At 41.4% G+C, this 20980-nt stretch overlaps 1 protein-coding gene across 2 annotated transcripts in view; it reads right to left on the bottom strand.

Moving 5' to 3' along the window:
- Positions 1-65: 65 nt before the first annotated feature.
- Arhgef5 (Rho guanine nucleotide exchange factor 5) overlaps positions 66-20980 on the bottom strand; it is a 35313-nt gene continuing 14398 nt past the window's right edge. For both annotated transcript variants that reach the window (XM_004860478.4, XM_004860479.4), the window contains exons 7-15: positions 20372-20524; positions 19964-20093; positions 19630-19704; positions 19188-19277; positions 17967-18124; positions 17167-17328; positions 15854-15924; positions 13534-13638; positions 66-12851 (exon numbers count right to left, since the gene is read on the bottom strand). In XM_004860478.4, coding sequence (XP_004860535.2) covers positions 12694-12851; positions 13534-13638; positions 15854-15924; positions 17167-17328; positions 17967-18124; positions 19188-19277; positions 19630-19704; positions 19964-20093; positions 20372-20524 — 1102 coding nt within the window. In that variant the 3' untranslated portion in view covers positions 66-12693. The remainder of the gene's footprint in view (positions 12852-13533; positions 13639-15853; positions 15925-17166; positions 17329-17966; positions 18125-19187; positions 19278-19629; positions 19705-19963; positions 20094-20371; positions 20525-20980) is intronic.

Genomic DNA, 20980 nt, shown 5'->3' with positions numbered 1-20980 from the left:
GTTTAATATCTCCATCTTGCTATTCTAATCACCATCTTATATTGTCCCTCAAGGATTATAATAGCCAGGTTTCAGCATCTTTAATTTGGGGATTAGGATGTATACAAAGAAATATGAAATGGCCAGTAAGAACAGGAAAAAATGTTCGGTATCTTTGGCTACTAGAGAACTGCAAATCAAAACAACATTAAGTTCCCTTCTCATTCTAGTAAGAATGGCTCTCATCATGGACTCAAACAACAAAAGCTGGGGAGGCTATAGGGGAAAAGGGAACTCTTTACATTGTTGGTGGGAATATAACCTAGTACAGTCACTGTGGAAATCAGTACAGAGATTCTCAAAACCCAAAAATAGAAATTTCATTTGACCCAGCTGTGCCTCTTCTGGATATCTTCCTGAAAGAGTTAAAGTTATCATATTACAGTGACACATGCATACCCATACTAATAGCAGCAAAATTCCCAATAGCTAAAGTATGAAAGTGGCCAAATGCCCATCAATGTATTAATGCATAAAGAAAATGTGGGTTGTATATACACAGTGGACTACTACTCAGCCATAGAGATGGACAGATTTAAGTCATTTATAGGAAAATGGCTGGATCTTGAGACCATAATGCTAAGTGAAATAGACATAGAAGGTTGAATATTGCATAGTTTCTCTTATATGAAAACCCCAAAATATAAATAATTTAAAGAGCAGAATAAAAGAGAAGGGTACAGGGAGGTAATCTTTGTGGAGACGGAAAGTGGAGAGAGGGTAGGGTAGGGTGGAGGAAGTAAAAATGATCAAGATGTGATATATCTCCAAGGTGAATGTAAGTATTATTGCAAATATATAAAAATAATAGAAAGCAAACACAAAATGAGTTGAGTACTAAAAATCAACGTTCGACCTGATGAAGAGGTGGAAGGAACCAAGCTGCCGATGTATAGGAATGTGCACCATCATCCATGGAGTATCATACAGTTTTGGGTTTCCACTGAGGCGGAGGGGGGCCTAACTGTCTTACACAAGAATTAACATTTTGAGTCTAAATATGCAAAGATTTATGTTACTTGTTCAGTTTCACTGGATTACTTTTAGCTCAAGTTTTTAAAGATGTTTCACAGTTCTTATATAACACCCAGTTTTACAACTTTGTTTTACCTGCAGATTTGATCAGTAGGTTTCATGTATTTCATAATGAAATAATTGATAATGTAGTGAATGATATAGGTAAGTACAAGTTATTTTGGCATCCCTACTTGAAATATTCCATTAATAGGCTCTTTGTGTAGAGAGTTAAACTAGCTACAATTCTGCCTTACCTTCTGTATTACCCAAAGCCATTCCACAAACATTTTCTGGAGATAAATGCTCTTTAATGACTCAATAATGTCAAAACACATTTTCTGTAGAGCACCTGGATAATGTAACATTCTTATAAACCTAAGCATGTAAAAAATGAGATTAGTTTGAGGAGGCATATACTCAGGAAACACCCATTTTCTTTTATCTAGATTTTTTTTTCTAAATATACACCACCTTTCAACAATCTCTTACAGAAACCTATGGGAATTTTATATTAAATTTATGTTCCTTTAGTTTGCAAAACATTATCTCATTGAAAAATAAGATATTTGTCTCTATTAAGTCTCAGAGACCCTCTCTTGTCCTGAACTGGGGAAAAATTATTTGAAGTAGCTATACATCTCTGGTTTGGTTTTTAAGTCCATCTTATTTAGCCTGACCCTTTTGACTTCTAGAATATTTTTCGTTCTTTGGGTGGACAGTCTGAAGTAAGAATTAAGTGTTTTTGCCTTATCTATATTACAGGTACATTTATCATTCCCCTGTTCCTTCTTTCTCAAGGTTGGTCTTATTACTAAAATTGCTAGTTGTCTTTGTCTACTTTATACTGCCATGACAGAATACCACAGACTGGGTGATTTAAAATAAGTAGAAACGTCTGGCTCACAGTTCTACAGGGCTGGGAAGTCTGAGATCAAGGGGCTACAGGTATCTGGTGACATGGCAGAAGGCATCACACACCCATAGGACAGAGAGACAAAGTAGGCAGTAAATGAACTTGCATTTATAACAAACCCACTCCTGCAATAGCAACACTAATCTATTCACTTCTGAAAGGTCTGATTACCTCTGAAAGCTCCAAGCTCTCACTGTTGCACTGGGAATTAAGTTTCCAACACAGGGACTTTGGGGTATACATTCAAAGCCTGGTGTTATTGTTGGTATTGGTCTCTGCCACGTTTTGCAGCATTTTTTTCTGGGCTTCATACTTCGAGAAACTATCCCTGGCATTATAATGTATGGCTCTTTTAAGCTTTCACATCCTTTCAATGAGCTTGCCTATGTAGCTGTATTGTTACTTCTTGGATAATACAGCTTCCTTAGTTACTTGTTACTAAGTTACTTGTTACCTAGTTACTAGCTACTTGTCAGTGATTATCTCTGTAGAATTTTATTTTTTATAGTTCCCCATCCCTCTGAGCCATCCTCATTTGGAAGGACCTTGCATTTCTTACAGAGAGCCTCAGCTTAACATTTGGCTTAGCCTGAAGAGGAGCAAAGTTTCTGCATGCTGGAAAGCATGACCCAGCCACTCCTCCACTTAGACTGCTGGGTAGATGCATCTCAGCCTCACTCTGACTTTACCTTCTCCCTGCCGTCCCCTTCCAATACAGCAACCTTAGTCAATCAGAGCAGAATCCTTTCCTCAAAAACTTTAGGGTGTGGTGGTACTGGTGGGGAATCTATTCCCCTAATTTTCGATTTTACTACAAATATTTTTCCACTAGATGGCAATCTACCACCAGTTTCCTTGTGGCACTAAACTGATTTACAGCAAGAAAGCTCATGGAAATTCTTGCTCAGTCCTTTCTCCAACATACCTCGGAGCACCCTCTTGTCAACTAATAGCAGATTTAAATTTATTAAAATCATTTGGGTTGTAGCTGGTATTCCAAGTAAAATATAGCATGTTCAATTAAATTGAAATTTTACATAAACAACAAATACTATTTTAGCATGAGCACACTCCCGCAGTATTTGGGCATCCTGTGTTTGCATTTGGCAAAACTGGCAACCTAATAGCAGTTTGCTAAGGATATGCATGTCCACCACAGCTTCACAATGAAGAGATAGCTCCATGGTGGGCCTCTGCATCTCTGCCCAGATTTCTGCCCAGTCAGGCCACCTGGCAGCCCTGGGCTTCTGGGTGATATTTACTGCCCAGTACCCCCCGCCCAGCATTAGAACGCCCCCTACTGGTGCCACACTCGTCTACAAAAATATTTCCGTCTGCTATTTGAAAACTTGTTTGATTCTGACTGCACTTTCTGTTCTTGTCAGCTAAATGTTTACTAAATGATTCCTTAAAAATCATTGGCAGAAAAGGAACACATAATGGAAACAGGTTACAAAAGATAATTTGGCTTTGTGAATTCCACTCCAAGTAATTTTTAAAAGGTTTGGGTTAGTTAAAAGGAAATCTATTTCCTACAGAGGAAGCATGTCCTTATTTTTTCCAGAATTGGTGGCATTTGAGTCCAGAAGGAAAGACAGTTCAGGAAATTTAGTTCTTGGATTTGTATGAGATGTGACCTAAAAGAATGGTGAATGTTTTTCAAAAAATTATTACAGCAAACAATGTTCTCATTAATTCCCTAAAATATTCCTCCCTCACTTGAAACGTGCTTTTCTGCCATTCTTTTCATTTCCCGAAGCAGTTATGGAAGTCTTCCTTCATGATTATCTTTGGTTGTGCTGTCATGGCTGCCCAGATGTCCTGAATCATTCAAAAACCTCTGCCTTTCTGGCTCTTTTTGACTTCGAGGAAGAGCTGGAAGTCGCACACTGTCAGATCTGGTGAAGAGGGTGAATGAGCGCACACAGCAAAGTCCTCATTTGACAGAAATTGCTGTAAACATTTTGAATGGATTCAGGACAAAAAGACACCAAAGAGGACTTCCAGAACTGTTTCAGGAAATGGCAAGAATGGTGTGTTTGAAGTAAAGGGTACTATTTTGAGGGGATTAATGGCAATTGATCTTTTACTGTAAAAAATTGTTTAAAATTTTAAACAATCATTAAATATTTTGATCATGCCAGTTTAGCCTGTACCGGTGGTGGCAAAACTATGGCATGTGTGTTGTTTTTCTTTTAAGACAAAAGATGTTAAGGTATGAGTTGTTTTTTCCAAACTAAAACCTCAGTATTCAGGTTGAATTGCAGTGTTCGCACTTTGTGATAAATAAGTGGCTTGTGAATTGCAGTTTGGACACTCAGCTCTAAAAGCTTTGCCATCACTGGTCTATGTTCTTTCATAAATGCTTCCTCATCTCAATTTTATAACAAATCTTTGGGAAATGAGAAAAGACATGTATTCCATCATTCAGCAGGGACTCACAGAAGCCGATAGTACTGGGTGAAGACAAAGATAAGTCATCTTCCCAGCTTTCTGGGATCTGCCAGTCTCACTGGGAGTCTGATGACACCACTGCCCTATTACAAGGCTGGGCCTGGGAGCAGAGGATTGCAGAAGCCCAAAAGGAGGAACTGTACTGCTGTGAATTTGAGCTCTGTGAAGCCTGAGGCACAGAGCAAGCTCCTAAAGCAAGAATAGAATTTGGATAAGTAGAGGTGGGAAGAAGCATATTTTAGGCAAAAGTTAGAGTGAGTAGAAGAGTTCTGAGGTTGGAAAGCTGACTGGGGAGCTCAGCGTGATGGATGGAATTGGTGTGTAGACGTGACACAGCAGGGGAGGGCAGTGCAGGAAGATGAGGCAGACGCAGGAGACTGGGGAGGCCTTAATGCAGTGCCAGGGTGTTCAGACTGTATTCTATAGTGAATACGGCCCCTGGGTGTTTCAACTCCCAGGCATGGCCTTGCCAGGTTTGTGTTTTAAAAGAATACACGGAGAATGAGATTGGAGGATTAAGAGGGGACACCGGGACATAAACCAATATGACTAAATTAGCCTAAGAGATCCCTATAGCAAGGTGGGGTGAAAGGATAAGAGGGAATAGACTGAGGAATACTTAAATCAGAAGCAATATAACATGATAGAGACGTAGAATAACATGAGAATCAAGACTTTGATACATAAGAAATGCTGTAATTGAGAAAAATAATGGAGATAGAGCAAATTTGGGGGAAAAGTTTTCTTTGTGTACACTGAGGTTGAAGTTCCTGCAGTTATCTGGGTGTGGGGAGAAAAATATATATAGATTTAGAGTCTATAAGAGAGACAAGGATCCAACATTGCTGTTGGACTATTCTGCACAGGAAACAGTAACTGAGGTTAGAGGAAGACCACAGAAAGTTGCCTTGCAGAGTATGCAGGGTAAAAAAGTGTAGTCCCCTAAGGATAAAGAAATGTTCTCATTTTGCTATGGAAAAAACATGTGAAAGAAAGAGAATGAAGCAGAGGAAAAAGTGGCACTGAGATTGCTAATGGATGGTCTGGGAACAGAGGTGGAAACAGCTGGAGGAGGAGCCAGATAAGGAAATGAGCAGAAGACCAAGTCTTGGAGAAAAAGCTGGACAAGTAAGTGTGCAAATAAGGATACAATTGTACCAAGTTACAGAGAAAAGAAACTGATGTTTAAATGATTCTCTAAAAAATGCCTTAGCCAAGTTTAGGTGGAAGACTTCATTTATTTTATTCTCCAAATGAAGATAAAAGAGTCTTGCTTCATGAACACAGGGATACCATTTTAAAGATTGAGTTTTAAGAGGTGAAAGGCCATCAACAATAGCAAATTTTGTGCATTTATGTTTTACAAGAACATGGAGAGCTGAAATAGCTTTCTTACTGTACACAGAAGTTGGTCCTCTGACAAAATGTTGATGATAATCATTCAGCATTTATTATGTATCTAGCACTCTGTTTGGTGATTTAATTTCAGAACAATTCCATGGGTAAAATCCATTGGACAGTTGAACGTCTGAGACTCAGAGAAACTTAGGAATCTGCCCAAAGTTGCAAATGATGTACATTTTGAACAGGATTTAAACCCATCCCATGAGGTACCAACTTCAATCAGCAAAGTCTATTGATAGTTTTAGAGTATGATAATAAAGGTCAGAAGGCCAGGGTGAGTGTAATAAATCAACAGGCATTTATTAGAGTGAAAAGTCTATAGGCCCTCGGTCCGTGTCTAAATATCTTCAGCTTGATTCAAAATGAAATGCAGACATTATAGTGGAATGGAAGAGGAAGAACAGTCATCAAAGGAAACAGGAATGTTGTACACTGTGAAACTGGGAAGGTGACTGGAATGTGCGGCAGAGAGAGAAGTAAGTACTATTGGGGCAAGGTGAGCAACAAGAGAGGCTGGGGCCACTTGTTCAAGGAGGAGCTTGATGGAGTGCAGCTGTGACAAACCTTATTATCCAGTAGGTAATGAGCAGGGTCAAGAGTATAAGGTCAAACTGGTGTCTTTACACAACACTCTTCCAGAAGGATTATGTGTGACAAGACTAGGAGTAGACAGATCAGTAGGGAGGTGTTCACAGCATTTAGGAATGAAGCACTGATACTAAAACAGTGGTAGGGAAATAAGAGGGAAGCCATCAATGTGCGCCACACTATGCAGACAGTTAATTATGCGGTGGCAGGAAATATGTGCTATGGAGCACCGCAGCTAATTGGAGGAGTCCAGTTAATTCTGGACTTTCAATCAAGTCCAGAGGAGCTGGGTTTTGCCTCAGCAGTGTAGCATCTGGATCTGACTTGCTTCATTCTCAGCTTTTATGTTTAGATTGTGTCTTCGTCTCATTGCTCTGGTCAGGTTGTCTCAGGTTTGTCCCTCCTGCCACAGTTCCATGATCTGAGAATGGAATGTCCACCCACAGAGATTCCACAGTCCTTCCTGGTGCACTTTCTCCTCCTTGCTACTTATGCCATCCCTCTTCCTTCCAATTCTGTCCTCCAACTCCTGCCCCCTCACCCCGAGCCATCTACTTGTGGCCTGCTAAAGACACAGGCTCCTTCTCAGGGTCCTTCTGAACCAACAGCCACAATAAGCACTCAGTGCTCCCCACTCCTTCAGCCTACCTTGTTGAAGCTCCACCCAGATAACATTATTCACTTTCTTTTCACGTTTCTGCTATTTTCTATTAACTATTAATTTTGGGGATTGGTGAAATCAAGTACATCTTCTTTAAAATCTGAGTTTCAAATGTTTTCCTAGTCACATTTAGAGAACAACTGTCAGCTGGGGGTATATAGCGGTCAGTAGTCAAGTGCATGCTTAGCATGTGGGAAGCCCTGGGTTCACTACTGCACCAAAATAAAGGCAAAAATAACCTCAAAAAGGACAACTATCACATGTTTAAAAATAATATTTTATACAACTGTTTTCTTTGATTTCTCAACTGGAAAATTCCCCTTTCACTTGGTTTCTCTAATATTTGTTAATGGCAGTATTATTTCATTTCAGGGAGGAAGTCTGGTCTTTCTGTAACAGTTCATCTTTTCCAAAGATCCTTCTGTACTTTCTTTTTTCCAAATCTAAACCGCCGCCTTGTCTCACACACACACACACACACACACACACACACACACACACGCACGCACTCGACTCTGGCTCCTTAAGAGCCTGCTTGTGCAACAATGATGAATACCTTTGAAACCACATCTCTACCCTTGTTGCCTGGCCAGCTCCATTCCATCATCGACACCCTGCTTATTAACTATTCCACACGTCTGGCCACCAGCTCCTCCTGCTCCCCTAAAACTATTCTGCCCATTATACCTTTTAGTCCTTATTTACATTTTCAGTTTCTCACACTAGAAAAACTATTCGGTATTTACATGTGTGTCCTATTTCACTTAAGAGTATGGCCTCAATGTGCATCCATTTAGTTATAAATGTCTCTAGTTTCTTGTTCTTTATGGCTGAGTAATACTCCATTTTATAAAAAAAAACCCAACATTTTCTTTATCCAGTCTCCAGTTGCTGGGCAATTGGGTTGTTTCCAAGTTTTAGCTATCACGAATGATAAATGTGATAATGATAATGTGAAATTGGGCCAGGGATTTAGCTCAGTGGTTCTGCTGCCTGCCTCACAAGCACAAGGTCCCGAGTTTAATCCCTGGTACCAAAAAACAACAACAACAAACAAACATAATGTGAAATAGAAAGAAAAGGTGCAAAGGGGAAGGGGAAATGGCAGGGGTAGGGGAAAAGAAAGAAGGGAATGGAATATGAGAAAAAGAAAAAATGGAAACAACGTCTTTGTAAATAGGGAGGGCAGGGGAAGGGGGAAAAAATAAGAACCAAGATGAATTATGTACAAGTGCAAATTTCCAATGATGAATGTCATTATACTGTATACCTTAAATGTTCCAATATTATTAATAAAAATAAATAAAACTATTCTGCCTATGAATATTCTGTTTGTTCAATCTGTGCCTCATGCGGCAAGTCACCTTCAACCTTTTATGATAATCACAACCTCAGCAGATCACTTGCTTCAATCCTGATGGTGCTCCATGAGCTGTTTATATCTGCAGCCTACAGCTAGGGGGCTGTGTGAGACTAGGCAAATCCCTTCCCCTCTCCAAACTCCATTAAGTGTGTTGTTAAGACACAAAGAACTTCAGGCTTCTTTCACCTCCAACAGAACATGATGTTCTCATTCCTGCCAGTTGATCGAAATAAGAAAATACTCTAGAACTGGCTGGATGAGTCCCACCCAAGGGCCCACCCTTCCTGTGCCATCTTCCTCTTCATTTTCTCCCATGGAGTGTTTCTAGGACCACCCGAAGGCTCTCTTGCTTGCTTGGTGATTCTCCCACTAGATCCTGGGGTGTGTTGCTCTCAGCTATCTTTTCCCATCAATCTGAACTTCCTCCTTGGTGTTCAGGAACCCTTTGGTCTCCGAGCAGAATCAGAAGCTCCATTTAATGCACAAACTGGCTCCTGCTGGGCTTCTGTGTTTCCAACTGCATTGTTTAGAGATAGCTTCTCTGAAATGCTCAGGTAAAGTGCCAGGAAAATATTTATCTGCCTATTGGAGCTTCTGAAGAACTCTGTGGGCCAGACTGCCCCTCCCTACTGCAAGCTCTGCCCTCAGGCCCATGACTCATTCACCAAGCAGCAGGGATCAGCAGTCACCCCCACCCTCACTGGCTCTGAAAAACAGTTTCTAGCACACAGCAACCTAGCTCCTTTCCTCCAGACTCCTGTGCATGGCCACCCAGAAATAATCAACATCCCCATTCACTCATCTTCATTCCTTGAATTTTCTTTGTGCCTGTAGCCTCCTCCTTGTATTTCGAAATATTCCCTGGGCATTGCAGACTGAATGGGTACTCTTGCAAGGAAGAGGCTAGGAAAATTCCCACTCCCTGTCATTGAAAATGGAGGGTTGAAAAAAAAATGGAGCAAAGACTATTTTATTTATTTATTCTATTAAAGTTCTTTAAAGTCTTTGCTAAGTTCTAAATCTAAACAAGAGGTTCTAAATCCTAAGTTCTAAATCTAAACAAGAAGCTCATTTCAATCAAGACTGAGTTTGGCATCCCTCTCTCTTTAACTCATTTCCTTATAACCTTTGGCCCTTCCACACACTTAATTTCAGATTGAGACGATGACAGTAAACTACAGGTTTGGAGTGCTATGATCATATAGCTCCTTGGTCAGGTTTAGAGCAGATATGGCTCTAGGGTCACTAGTCTGTTAATTAATGATAAAGCCAGTCACCACAAAAGATATTTACCTAGCGGTCTAAAAACCCAAGTACAAACATGCCCAAGTCTCCAAGATACACTTGGGGAAGTGGGTGGGTGAAGAGTGATTGTGTCTATAAAGGGTCACTATAACAAAATAGTGGGCTTCTTGTTTGATCCCACAAAGATAAAGAATTTATAATAAAGGCATTATCGCCAAATATTTAAAAGCATACAGAGTATTGTGGATAGCTCAATATGGAGTCCAAAAAGAAAGCCCATTCGGGGGTATATACAGTATGTGTACATAGAAGGTAAACCAGTGAATGTAATTGATTTACTTTTAAACAACCTCTATCCCAGAGGCTAATTTTTTTAAAATCAGGGGCTGGAGTGTGGCTCAAGGGTAGAGCACTTGCATAGCCTGCATAAGGCCCTAGATTTGGTCCCTAATATGGCTAGAAAAGAAAAACAAAATTAGTCCCCACATGCTGATTTTATCAAAATCATTATAACTGACCAAGATAGTAAGTAGTACACAAAGTCTTAAGATCATAATTAACCTTAAGTAAAGTTAGTGGTGAACATAAATTTTACTAACAGCTTTCTGAGCTTCATGAGTACATAAACATGACCTGCAGGTTCAGTATGGTCAAAGGCTCGAGGAAATAATTCACAAATAATCGTAAGGTTTTAAGCTGCACTCATAATACCATTCATAATAGGGTCTCTAAGTAGGATTATTGTTGAGATCTGAAGACATTACCCCGTGCACTCTTTTACTTTAAAAAGCCACATGATACTGTATCTTCATACATATTTCAAATGCAATTCTGTACAAAAAATGGTGGTTAATGGTTGTCTTTACTTTCTCATAAGCAACTGCTGCTTTTCTAAGCCAATCATGCCAGTCAGAAGTAAAGAAAATGTTGAGTCAAATTCTAGAAATTGAAACGAAGGGACAATCAACGGATCCATGTTCAGTGTCCCCAAACTCAAACGTATAGAAAATGTATTCAACTGAGGAGAGATCACTCACATATGAGTTTTTCTTTCTTTTTAAACCAAGGACCTAAATACAGATAGAAGCCAAATATCTTGTTTCTCAGATTGAATGAGAAAAACCAATTAAGTGAATACATATTAAGAATCTAATGAGTTTTAGTAAGAAGTCTTAGAGAACTTAGGTTCAAAAGGATCATAAAGACTTAACACTTTAAGCAAAGAAGCCTCCATGCAGCTCAAAAAATTATTTGCATATGTATCAATCAGAAATTGGCATTTTGCCTTTGTGAGCAAATAATTTATCTAGAAAATATAAGGTCTGGTATGATTTTCAGCTATATGGCCAGTATTCTAAGGCTGATTTGCACAAATAATTTGGATCATATTATAGCTATGAGTTACTAGTAATTAGTTTATTGAGTTATTAGCCATTAGTTTATATATTAATATATGCATAGACATATTAATTGTGTATTAATTTTTTACAATATGGCTTTATAAAAATTGTGAAAAATCTCAGCCAAACTTTTCTAAAGCCATCACTAATTGAGATTATTTTAGCAGTCATTCTGATTCAGATAAAATATTAGTCATTTTAATTATTATAGGGATAATTAAGCAAGCTAAATTTTATATTTCAGGATGGACTAAAAAGATAGTGAGTTATCAAAAATGATGACTACAGCATATCATTAACTGGGCATAGAACAAATTTTACAATATTAGTCTTACCCCTTTGCATAAAACTGCAAAGCAAGTCTAGTTATGAGTTCTCCTAATGATAAAAGTAGAATGTTTAAGGGGGGGACTATCATAATCCAGTTTGAAAGATGGCACAAAAGATATTACGTTATTTTTATATGAGAGTTCTGTTTGAGTAGAAATTAAGTAAAATTCTTCAACTGAAAAAGTCAGTCTTAAAGAAGACGGAGAAAGGTGGCCGAGTTGGGTAAAGCTTAGGAGTTTGCTTGGTCTGATTCTGCATTTTATGTTTAATGGAACAAAGACATGGACAGCTTGAGTCACGGCATTGAAGTAATTGGAGCTTAGGCTTGTTGACTTGGATTCTAGAAGTCTTTCCATTACACCATGCTGCCTTTCACAAGAAAGATACAACACTTTAGAAGACATCTTCACAATAATTCAAGTCAGAATAGAAAGTCATGAATGGTTTGAGTAGTATTTGTCAAATCCACCCAAACTATCTTATGGGCACAGGAGAAAAGGTTTGAATGAGTTTACATTATCCATTAATTCCTTCTACAACCTCTGGAGCCATAACAAACAGAACAACTGCCCAAACTTTCAGTGTTATAAAGCTGGAATTAGTTGCTGCCATATCCTATGTACAGTCTTGGTCTTTCATTGACACCTGAAGCCAACTTGTTGGAAGCCCAGGCATTCACAATTCTGAAACCTGTTCAGTACTGAAGAGTCTGAGAAGAATACACTTGGAGAAGTGCCAAGTTTATTAGAGTGAGAGACTGTCACCCTCACATTGCCACCAAGAGACACAGATCTTGGACAGGCATGCACTGAGCTCAAATCAATAATTGTGGAGTGTCTCTAGGGTTGTAAGATATCTTAAGAGGTCATCGGGATGACCTTTTCATCTGATGGCTTCATCCCCCTTAAACATCTCCCTCCAGTGGACTGAGATCAGATTCTGTTGAACATACGGCTAGGACTAAACTTTGGCCAGATTTGAATCTGTACTCTGGAAGCAGAGGATGTTTACATACTGTACCATAGTAGAAGTAAAGTTCCCTGGCTCAGGCCCCACAGTTACTTTTTCTAGGAAAAGAAAGAATCCTATAGTCCAGTGTGAAGTCCCGCAACATTCCCCCACACAAAAGCAGGCCCAGGATGACTGGGTCAGCTGGGCTTTGTTCTTGGGCTCTCAGGTCTAGTTCTTGGACCAGAGAAAGCCTCTGCAGCAAGGTTCTGAGCCCAGCCATCTCCAGGAGAAGCTTGTTTGTATGCTCAGGAAAGTCCTTGCAAAGCAGCTAGGCCTGCTGCTCCACCAGCTGTAGCCTGGCAGTCTTGACTCGATGGGCTTCCTTCAGGTTCCGAGCACGGGCCTCTGGGTTGGAAATAAACTCCACTTGTTGCAAAGGGAACCAGCCCTGCTCCCCATCTGAGAGTCTTATGCCTTCCAGCCAGCCTGTGAGCAGAAAGAGGAATCACCTGGGAAAAGCTCACGATAAGTTTCCTACACTTCCTTCCTGGAAGTGTTTCCACACTCTAAGGCTGAAGGAACTGGGGAACCCCAGAAGGTGAGAAGCCAGCTGCCTAGTGTATTAAGTATGGCTATCCTAGACCTGGCAAACAGCCGCCCCTTCCTGAGCCTTGTCCACTGTTATGAGTTCAACTGTATCTTCTCAAAATATGTGTTGATGTCCTACTCTGGTACCTCAAAATATAATCTTATTTGGGACGAGGTTGTCACAGGTGGAATTAATAAAGTTAAACTGAAGTCATATTGGAGTAAAGTAACTATAAATCAACAATAATCCAATTATAACGAGTAGCCTTACAAAAAGAGGGAAATCTGGACACAACAGAGAAAAGCCACAAGAAGAGATTGGGGTTATGCTGCAACAAATCAAGGAACACTTGGGACTACTAGACTAGACAGCGTTAAGGAAAGGTCCTCGTTAGAGGCTTCAGAGGAGGTTTGGCCTTGCCAGCACCTTGATTTTGAACCTCTTGCCTCCAGAGCTACGAGAGAATAAATTTATGTTATAAGCCATCCAGCGTGTACCATGCTAACAGCACCCCCAGGAAACCAGTGCATGCCTTCATTTCTTGCCTGCAATGCTGGGCTCATGAATTCTCCCTCTTACCATCACTGCTTTGTTGAGTCACCATGACCACATCCGCTTTCTCCAGAGCCAGCTCGTCATTCTCCCGGGGCATGTAGGCGCGCAGGCACTGGACTTGTGGGGAGTCTTTGGAAGAGAAGTGTGAGAAGATTGATCAGAACATGGACCAGGAATTCCATGGGGAGCTCGGGAGGACTTGAGATAAAGATAAGTACTTTTTTAAGGGGCTGAGGATTTAGCTCAGTGGTTCCACTCCCTGCCTTGCAAGCGCAAGGTCCTGAGTTCTACCACCCCCTCGCCCGCCCCGCCCCGGGAACCAAAAAAAAGAAAAAGAAAAGTACTTTTCTGTGGAAGATGACAAGAAATGTGTGATCGCCATTAGTTACTCATTATTACAAATACTTGAGTCAGCTGAAAGCTGATCCTCTCTTTAAAACGTTCCCTGACCCTTTTATCTTCTGTAGATTTTGAACTCCTTAAAACTGTTGGTGAGAAAACATGTAACCCTCATCTGTTCATGTGTGTGTGTTGCTTCTTCAACTAGAGAGTATAATCTGAGTCTGTGACTCACTCTTAATTTTCCTCACTGTGCCAGATTCAAAAGTGGAGAAAAATCTCCCAGAAAAACTCCCTAAGCAAAGGACCTACCTAACCCCCTTCAGCTTCAGTTTCCTTATCTGGAATTGATCAAGATAATCAGTGAGAAAGGTTGATCAAAATGATTAACGTGGAAATGCTGGATTTCTGTTTCTATATTTTTGTGAACCAGGCAAAATCTCCATAGATCTGAAGCTCAAGATAGCAAAATCCAGAGTATTTCTGGATGATAAATATTGCATCTTACATGAGTTTACGGTTATAATTTACTATACTGCTGATTTTCAAGGAAAGAGAATATTGCATTATTAGTCATGCTTTTCTAGAGTTCTTCCCCCATCTGTCTTTCACAAGATCATAACAAAGGAGGAAAATTCATCTCACACTCCTTACCTACCAGAGAAGTGAAGCCAATCAATAGAGAACACAGTGACTAATAGACTTCAGTTATAGTTTGGTTCTCCTCATTCCTATATCAAAGTTCCTCAAATTCATTTGTTCTTTTTAGCCACTAAAGGTCTAATATTCCTGATATAAGGGTGGTATTTGGATTTCCAAATAAAATATGAGAAATATTGTAACTCCCAACCTACTAGATGTCCAATACATGGAGTTTGTGTTCTCTAAAATCAAAGAATGGATTCAAGGAATTAGGGAGGTTAAGAATAGGAAATATTTATTGAAGGGAGACAGCTCCTGCCTGAGAGGGACAGGAGGGGATGCAGAAAGTGGGGTGCCCAGGAACCCACTTCTTAGGGGAAGCTTTACACAGCAAAATTACGAGGTGGGCGTGAACTGGCCAGGTGGGTAAGAGGTGGGACAAAACTACGATCCACAAATAAGATTACAAATATAGTTGATGAGGTAATATTGATCCAATGGGGAAGCAAGTTGTGTATGGAAAGGACAAGGACATTTCCTGGAAGGGACGGGTCAGGGAGGTCTTGGTCCCCCACCCCAAGTGATTGATGCCTATTTAAAATATCAATCCCTGTTCACCCCTCAGAAGTATGCAGGTGTAGTCAATTCCTTTTTGTCTTGGGGCCTGGCCTTCAAAACATGGGCCTCCACCCACAGTTGTAATGTGTTCCCAACTTCAGCACTGACTCCTTTGTGGGCCTATCCCTGTCTGACTGCCCATAATATTCCTACCTAACTTAGCTGTCTATAATATTCCTCGGAGTACATTTCCTCTGTGGATATAAACTACGGAATCATTGCTGGAGGACAAAGACTGATAGTGAGCCAGAATTCCAACTTCACAAGAAACACTTAGTTCTTAAAGTGAGTAAGCCTGGGGCTACCCGCAGGTACCTTAGGCAAATACCCCTCAGGCCGTCCATTATAGTAGGGGGTGTGGTCAGGACAAATCTGTGCTACCATCTTCCGGAAACTCCCACTGCAGACTTTCTGTCTCCCTTGAATTCTCCAATACCTTCAAGTAGGTAAAATCTAGGCAACATCATAGCAGGGCAGCCCTAAGGGACAAATACTTTAGAAAGCAAACTACTGCCTAAGACAGGCAGTGTAGGTGAGAAAAGGTGTGTGGCAAAAAGCACTTTTAAACACATAGGTCTCAGGTGTTAAAGCTCTGGTGGCCATCTTCCACCCTGGATATCTGAAGCAAAGCAATAAATAGAAGCTTACAGAGCTGGCACTCCTCACCCTAAAGCCCTGTACCCACAGGAGGCCTATTAATCTGCTGGTTTTCTCCACCTCTTTTTAGACTCTCACTCTCACTCACCGTAACACTCCAGCAAGTCCAATTCCTCTCTTGGCATGGACAAGGCTGAGATCCATCGAAGCTTTTCACTTCTGAGAAAACAAAGAGGAGTTACAGCTTCAGTTACAGCTTGAGATTGTAAGATAAGGGCCGATGATGGGAAAGGCAAATTATCTCAGAAGGATTTATCTAGATCAACAACGTCTGTGACAAAATGTCAGTGGAATCCTGGTTGCTTGGAAATATGGTACAATCAAGAATATGTGGATGTGTCTTGTTCCATTTTATTTTCCCCCTTCTTTTCCAAGACTTAATAACTTCTCATATCTTCCAAGGGAGGCCATACAGTCAACCAACTGTACTCATTTTGAAGTATAATTGATTTCCCATTTTGAAAATTACGCTGAGCAAAATGTTCATCTCAGATTCTTGATCACTTTACATAATTGTTGACACTCCTACACCTACCTTCCTTTAAACATCTCAAAGATGAAAATTATTGTGACAATAATTAAAGCTTGATCTAATATTACTTTTGTTGTGTAGCACACTGTAATCCTAGCATAATTTTGTAATCATTTGAAGGTTTTTGCATTATCTTAGCATCTGCTTCCAAATGCGGTTTGGTAATCAAGAGCTGACAGTTTTATTGTTGGGGGGGGGCGGGCAAAAACCCTGACTGCACAGCATAAATCTGTACCTGATTGTTCGATACAAACCTCCTATGCCAGCCTCTCTGTTCTCTTAAGTTCAGACAGGCATTACAGATCCCTGCATGTAGTCTTCTACGGGATGAAGTGTCTACAACATGGGAAGCTCAGACTATTAGCTATGTTACACTTTTTAGAGAGACTCTTCTCCTATCTTCCATAATAGCATAATAGTGTTTTAGACGTTCATTGTTGTATGCATTGTGCACTACATGTCATTGGTATCATTATCTCAAAAATGAATGCAGAAGTATTAGGTTTGTTTTGTGATTGGGAAGATGAACAAATCAGATTTCTCAGCATTATGGATCTCTGCTCAACAGAGGACTGACCAGGGAGGAAGGAAAGCAAAAGGCATGCAGTGCCTGTCTTGTTCACATCTGTGCCCAGCAGCAGTGGGTGCAGAAGGGCCTGTGGCTTATCCATGTGGCATTCACCCATGGATATCAGCATTCCAATTTTCTGTTCATTCCATACCAGCCCATCCCCTTGTTGTGTCTCACAGGCCTTGTGTTTCTGAGTACAGGGTATAGAACAGATGCTAAGCCCTTTCCCATCTGCAACCCCCTACTTCCTCCCCAGGCTACCGATCCCCAACCAACTCCTCTGACTTCCCCATCTCACTGAGTGTCTGTGCGGAAGAGGAACTCAGACTGGGTGCCCTGCGTGTTGTGTCGAAGGAAGAGGCGGAAGAGGTTTTTATGTGGTCCATGTAGCTTCATTTCACACTTTTCCCCTCGGATGGAGGAGAAGGGAGCATGGTCAAACACCAGGAAGCGGCTTCCCCTGCAAAATACAAGTCTTTTCAAGCAGATTCTCCATTTCCATACTTCATCCACCCTCACATTCTTGAATTCAAACTCCATGTCCTTAGCAACTGCAGCCCACAAATTCCAATAAAAACCATAAGATGGTCCTAACTTGCTACAAGGATGGTAGCTTCAGGGTCCACCTGTCACCAATTTGACAAATCACTCATGTAGTGCACCAGACACTTTACCATTTTAACGAATTGAACAGACAAAACTGATACAAATTTTCTAAAGCCCTAAGGACCAGGATTCCAATTCTTTTCTAGTTAAGATATGAAATTTGCCAAATATTTCTAAGCTAGTAGGCTGAGCCCAAAGAAGCCACAATTAGGCTCATTTGGGAATGCAATAAGCTAGTTAATTGCACTTTGTCCTCTGTCTAGAACATAGTACAAGCCTCATCATGTGATCTCGTAAATTGGTAGAATCTGTTTTTTGGCTTGGGGTTCCCCGCTCCCCTTTCTTCTCTTTGCTGTGACCTAGATTCCATGATTTGAGCCACTGAGAAGAGGTCCCTCTAAGAACAGGACCCTTCTCTGTCCTTTTTATTCCATCCCTTCCTGTTTCTTCCCTCTTAGTCCATGGCCTCCCATTCCCTTTCCAGCCACTGACTCTCGGGGCCGTGACAGCAACAGACAGTCATTGAAGAGATGCAGATGGACTGGTCGTGTGTTCAGTTTCCTTCGCAGCCCTGGAGAGACACTGAACTCAAGGGCTGTCAGCTCTCCACTCTTCACCAGCCAGCGAGACTGTGAAATGAGTGGGAATATCTATAGAGGGGAGAGAGAGAAGGCCAAGTAAGCAGGAGCGTCCTACTGTCCTCACTCGTCATCCACTTCATGTTTTCTCTCTTGTTCAGAACCCTCCCTGCTTAGATTCCCTCTGAACCCTCTACCTACACTGGACCTTGGTTTGTGGCTCCCCTGTTTACATAATCAGGCAAATAGAAGGATGGTATGGTCCAACCAGGACAGTGACCATGCGAGAAAGCTGAACCCTGACCTGAAGAGCTGGAAGAGTCCATGAGGAACCAGCAGGAAACAGCAAGGTGTGTCTTAGAAGTGAAAAGGTTAGGGGGAAGTTCTGCCATCTGCTGCCTCCTTGATCATAGCCAGAAACAGGAGAGGAAGAGTCAGAATCAGATGGGGTGTGTGTGTGTGTGAAAATAAGAACTAGTGGGGTTTGCTTGGTGCTGGGATTTGGACAAAGATGAAGGTATTGGTCTACGATTGTTATTGTAGGTATGGGATTTTTCTTCTCTTCGAGGAATGTAAAGATGATATCTGTTCTGAGTTGGAATTTGAATATGAAATATATACTTGGATTGGGATGAGAAATTTTGGAGATTTCGACCATGTTGCTTTGGTTAGACTACAAGGAGACCTGATGAATTATACAAAGGTTCTCAGAAAGGCTTATGCTGAAGAATTCTCCCCTATCTGTCCATTTCCCAAATGCCTCTTGTCCTTTTCAGGCAACTGCTATTTCTTTTTAAAATTTTCCTTATTAACCTTCCAGAGTTTTCTTCTGTTTGTGTGTGTGTGTGTGTGTATACATACACACACACACACACACACACATATATATATTTCCTACTTTTACATTGAAGGTAATACAGTATACACACAGTTCTTCTCTTTCACTCAACAATATGTCTTGAAGACTGAAGGGAGCATTTAAATTTGCATAGCCCAGAAATAGCAATAGAGGACAGGGAAGAAAGTTGGAGGCTGGGGACAGCTGGAGCAAGATGGCTCTATGCTACAGGGTGGTCTGTGGTGCAGTCACACTAAAGAGGCCCACAGCAGAGTGGAGAGTGAGGAACTCACGCACTTTGCACTCAAACTCAATCTTCTGGCTCAGGTAGATCAGCTCCTCTGTCCGCCGCATCCTCTGGACATTGTTATTGCAGTCTCGGATCAGCTGAGGTGTGGGCAGGGTGAGGGAAGGGTAAGTATTTGGCCCTTAAAGCCCCTGAAGATAATCTGGAAGTAGGCCATGACGGCCTCATTCTTTTCTACCATAATGAAGGCAGAATCTGGATTAAGTCCTAGGACTCTGATATCCTTTGGATGATCTGGCAGAATACTTCTGGGGTGAGGAATTATGCTAGTGGGAGCACAACCTCTTGGTGTGGAGGGTGCTCTGCCTGGAAGAAAAGGCTGTAGATTGCATTTGCTTGGAGCTTTGGTGGATACAGGGAGGTGGCTGAGCTCCCATGTTCCTAGGAGTTGTGGGCCTTTGAAGACAGAGGGTCAGATGGGTAGCTGCCTACCTCCTCCAGCACATGGTGAGCCTTTGTGGCCTCTGCTTCCTCTGAGGAGCCAGGCTGTGTCCTCTTCAGAATGTTCTACAGAATAAACAGTAGGCAGGAGCCAGAGAGGAGAAAGGAATAGATAAATGGGAAGAAGAGAAGATTAGGAGTTAGTCAATGGAGAAACCCAGGGTAATAATCTCAGCAGCAAATACTTCTGAGAAAGACAGGTGTTGGCAGTGGGGAGACTGTTCACATATTCCACAGGGAGAAGAATGGACAACACTGTGGGCTGAAGCTTCCAAAGTTAATCCCTTCTAGTAAAAGGAGACGAGGAAGGAAGTATCTCCTGTACCTGGAGCAGTAGCTTGAGCCGGGTGATGCGCTGAAAGGGCAGAATCAGAAAGGACTTGAGGGAAAGACGTTGGCAGATGGGGTCACTCTCCAACTTCTCCAAGACCTCTCGGAAACTGCTGTTGCTATTCCTGCATGGGCAGTGACCCAGGTGAGGAGGGACATAGGGAGTAATGGGGACTCAGAAAGGAATGGGGGAATGTCTGGTGTTGGGGGAAAAAACCATTGAGAAGCAATGTACGGGAAGCCCAGATGTGTTTGCTGAGGGGCTCTGATCTGAAGGGCAGGCTGGTACTTGAGAGGACACAGCAGACATATGAACGTGTACCCCTGGGACAGTGCTCTAGCTGGGGACTGGTGCAGGGTCACTGCAGGTCCCACAGGGGGGCTGAATGGAGATCAGTCTCACAGCAGGCTCTGGAAGGTGCGCTCCTGATAGGTCTGGTTGGTGACATAGGGCAGGTAGACCCGGCGGAAGTCTGCAGCATGGTTCAGGACTACATCACACACTTGGAAAGAGAAGATGTGGTTCTCGAAGTTCTCTTCTAGATCTGAAAGGAACCTGTGTAATATTTTTAAAAGTCTCATGAGATTTCTGGGCCCTAATTCAGTGTATGGCTACCCCTGCTTTACCTTGACTTTGTGACTTCCTTCCATTAGTCAGCAACTTCTATCCATTTTCCTAAGCTCTATGCACCTTACTATGCACTAGAATTCTCTCCAAGGTTGTCACTAGTTTGCTCCTTATTTATTATTCTATTTCTTTCTTTCTTTTTTTTTTTGTTTGGTACCAAGGATCGAACTCAGGGCCTTGCACTTGCAAGGCAGGTGTGGTGCCACTGAGCTAAATCCCTGGCCCTAATATCCCATTTCTTGATCTTCTTTTATTCTATTCTGGTTTTCCAATATTTATGTGCTTTCTGTACCTCATCTCAAACTCACTGGGTGCCTATGGTACGTCTAAAACTTAGAATCAGGAAGCATTTCCTATGAATTTATTTACCTATTAATGGATCTG

The sequence above is a fragment of the Heterocephalus glaber genome, unplaced genomic scaffold (assembly GCF_053883595.1).
Source record: "Heterocephalus glaber isolate CG9 unplaced genomic scaffold, H.glaber_assembly_v1.0 deba00000818, whole genome shotgun sequence".
NCBI lineage: Eukaryota > Metazoa > Chordata > Mammalia > Rodentia > Bathyergidae > Heterocephalus > Heterocephalus glaber.
This window is presented reverse-complemented; position numbering and strand designations above follow the sequence as displayed.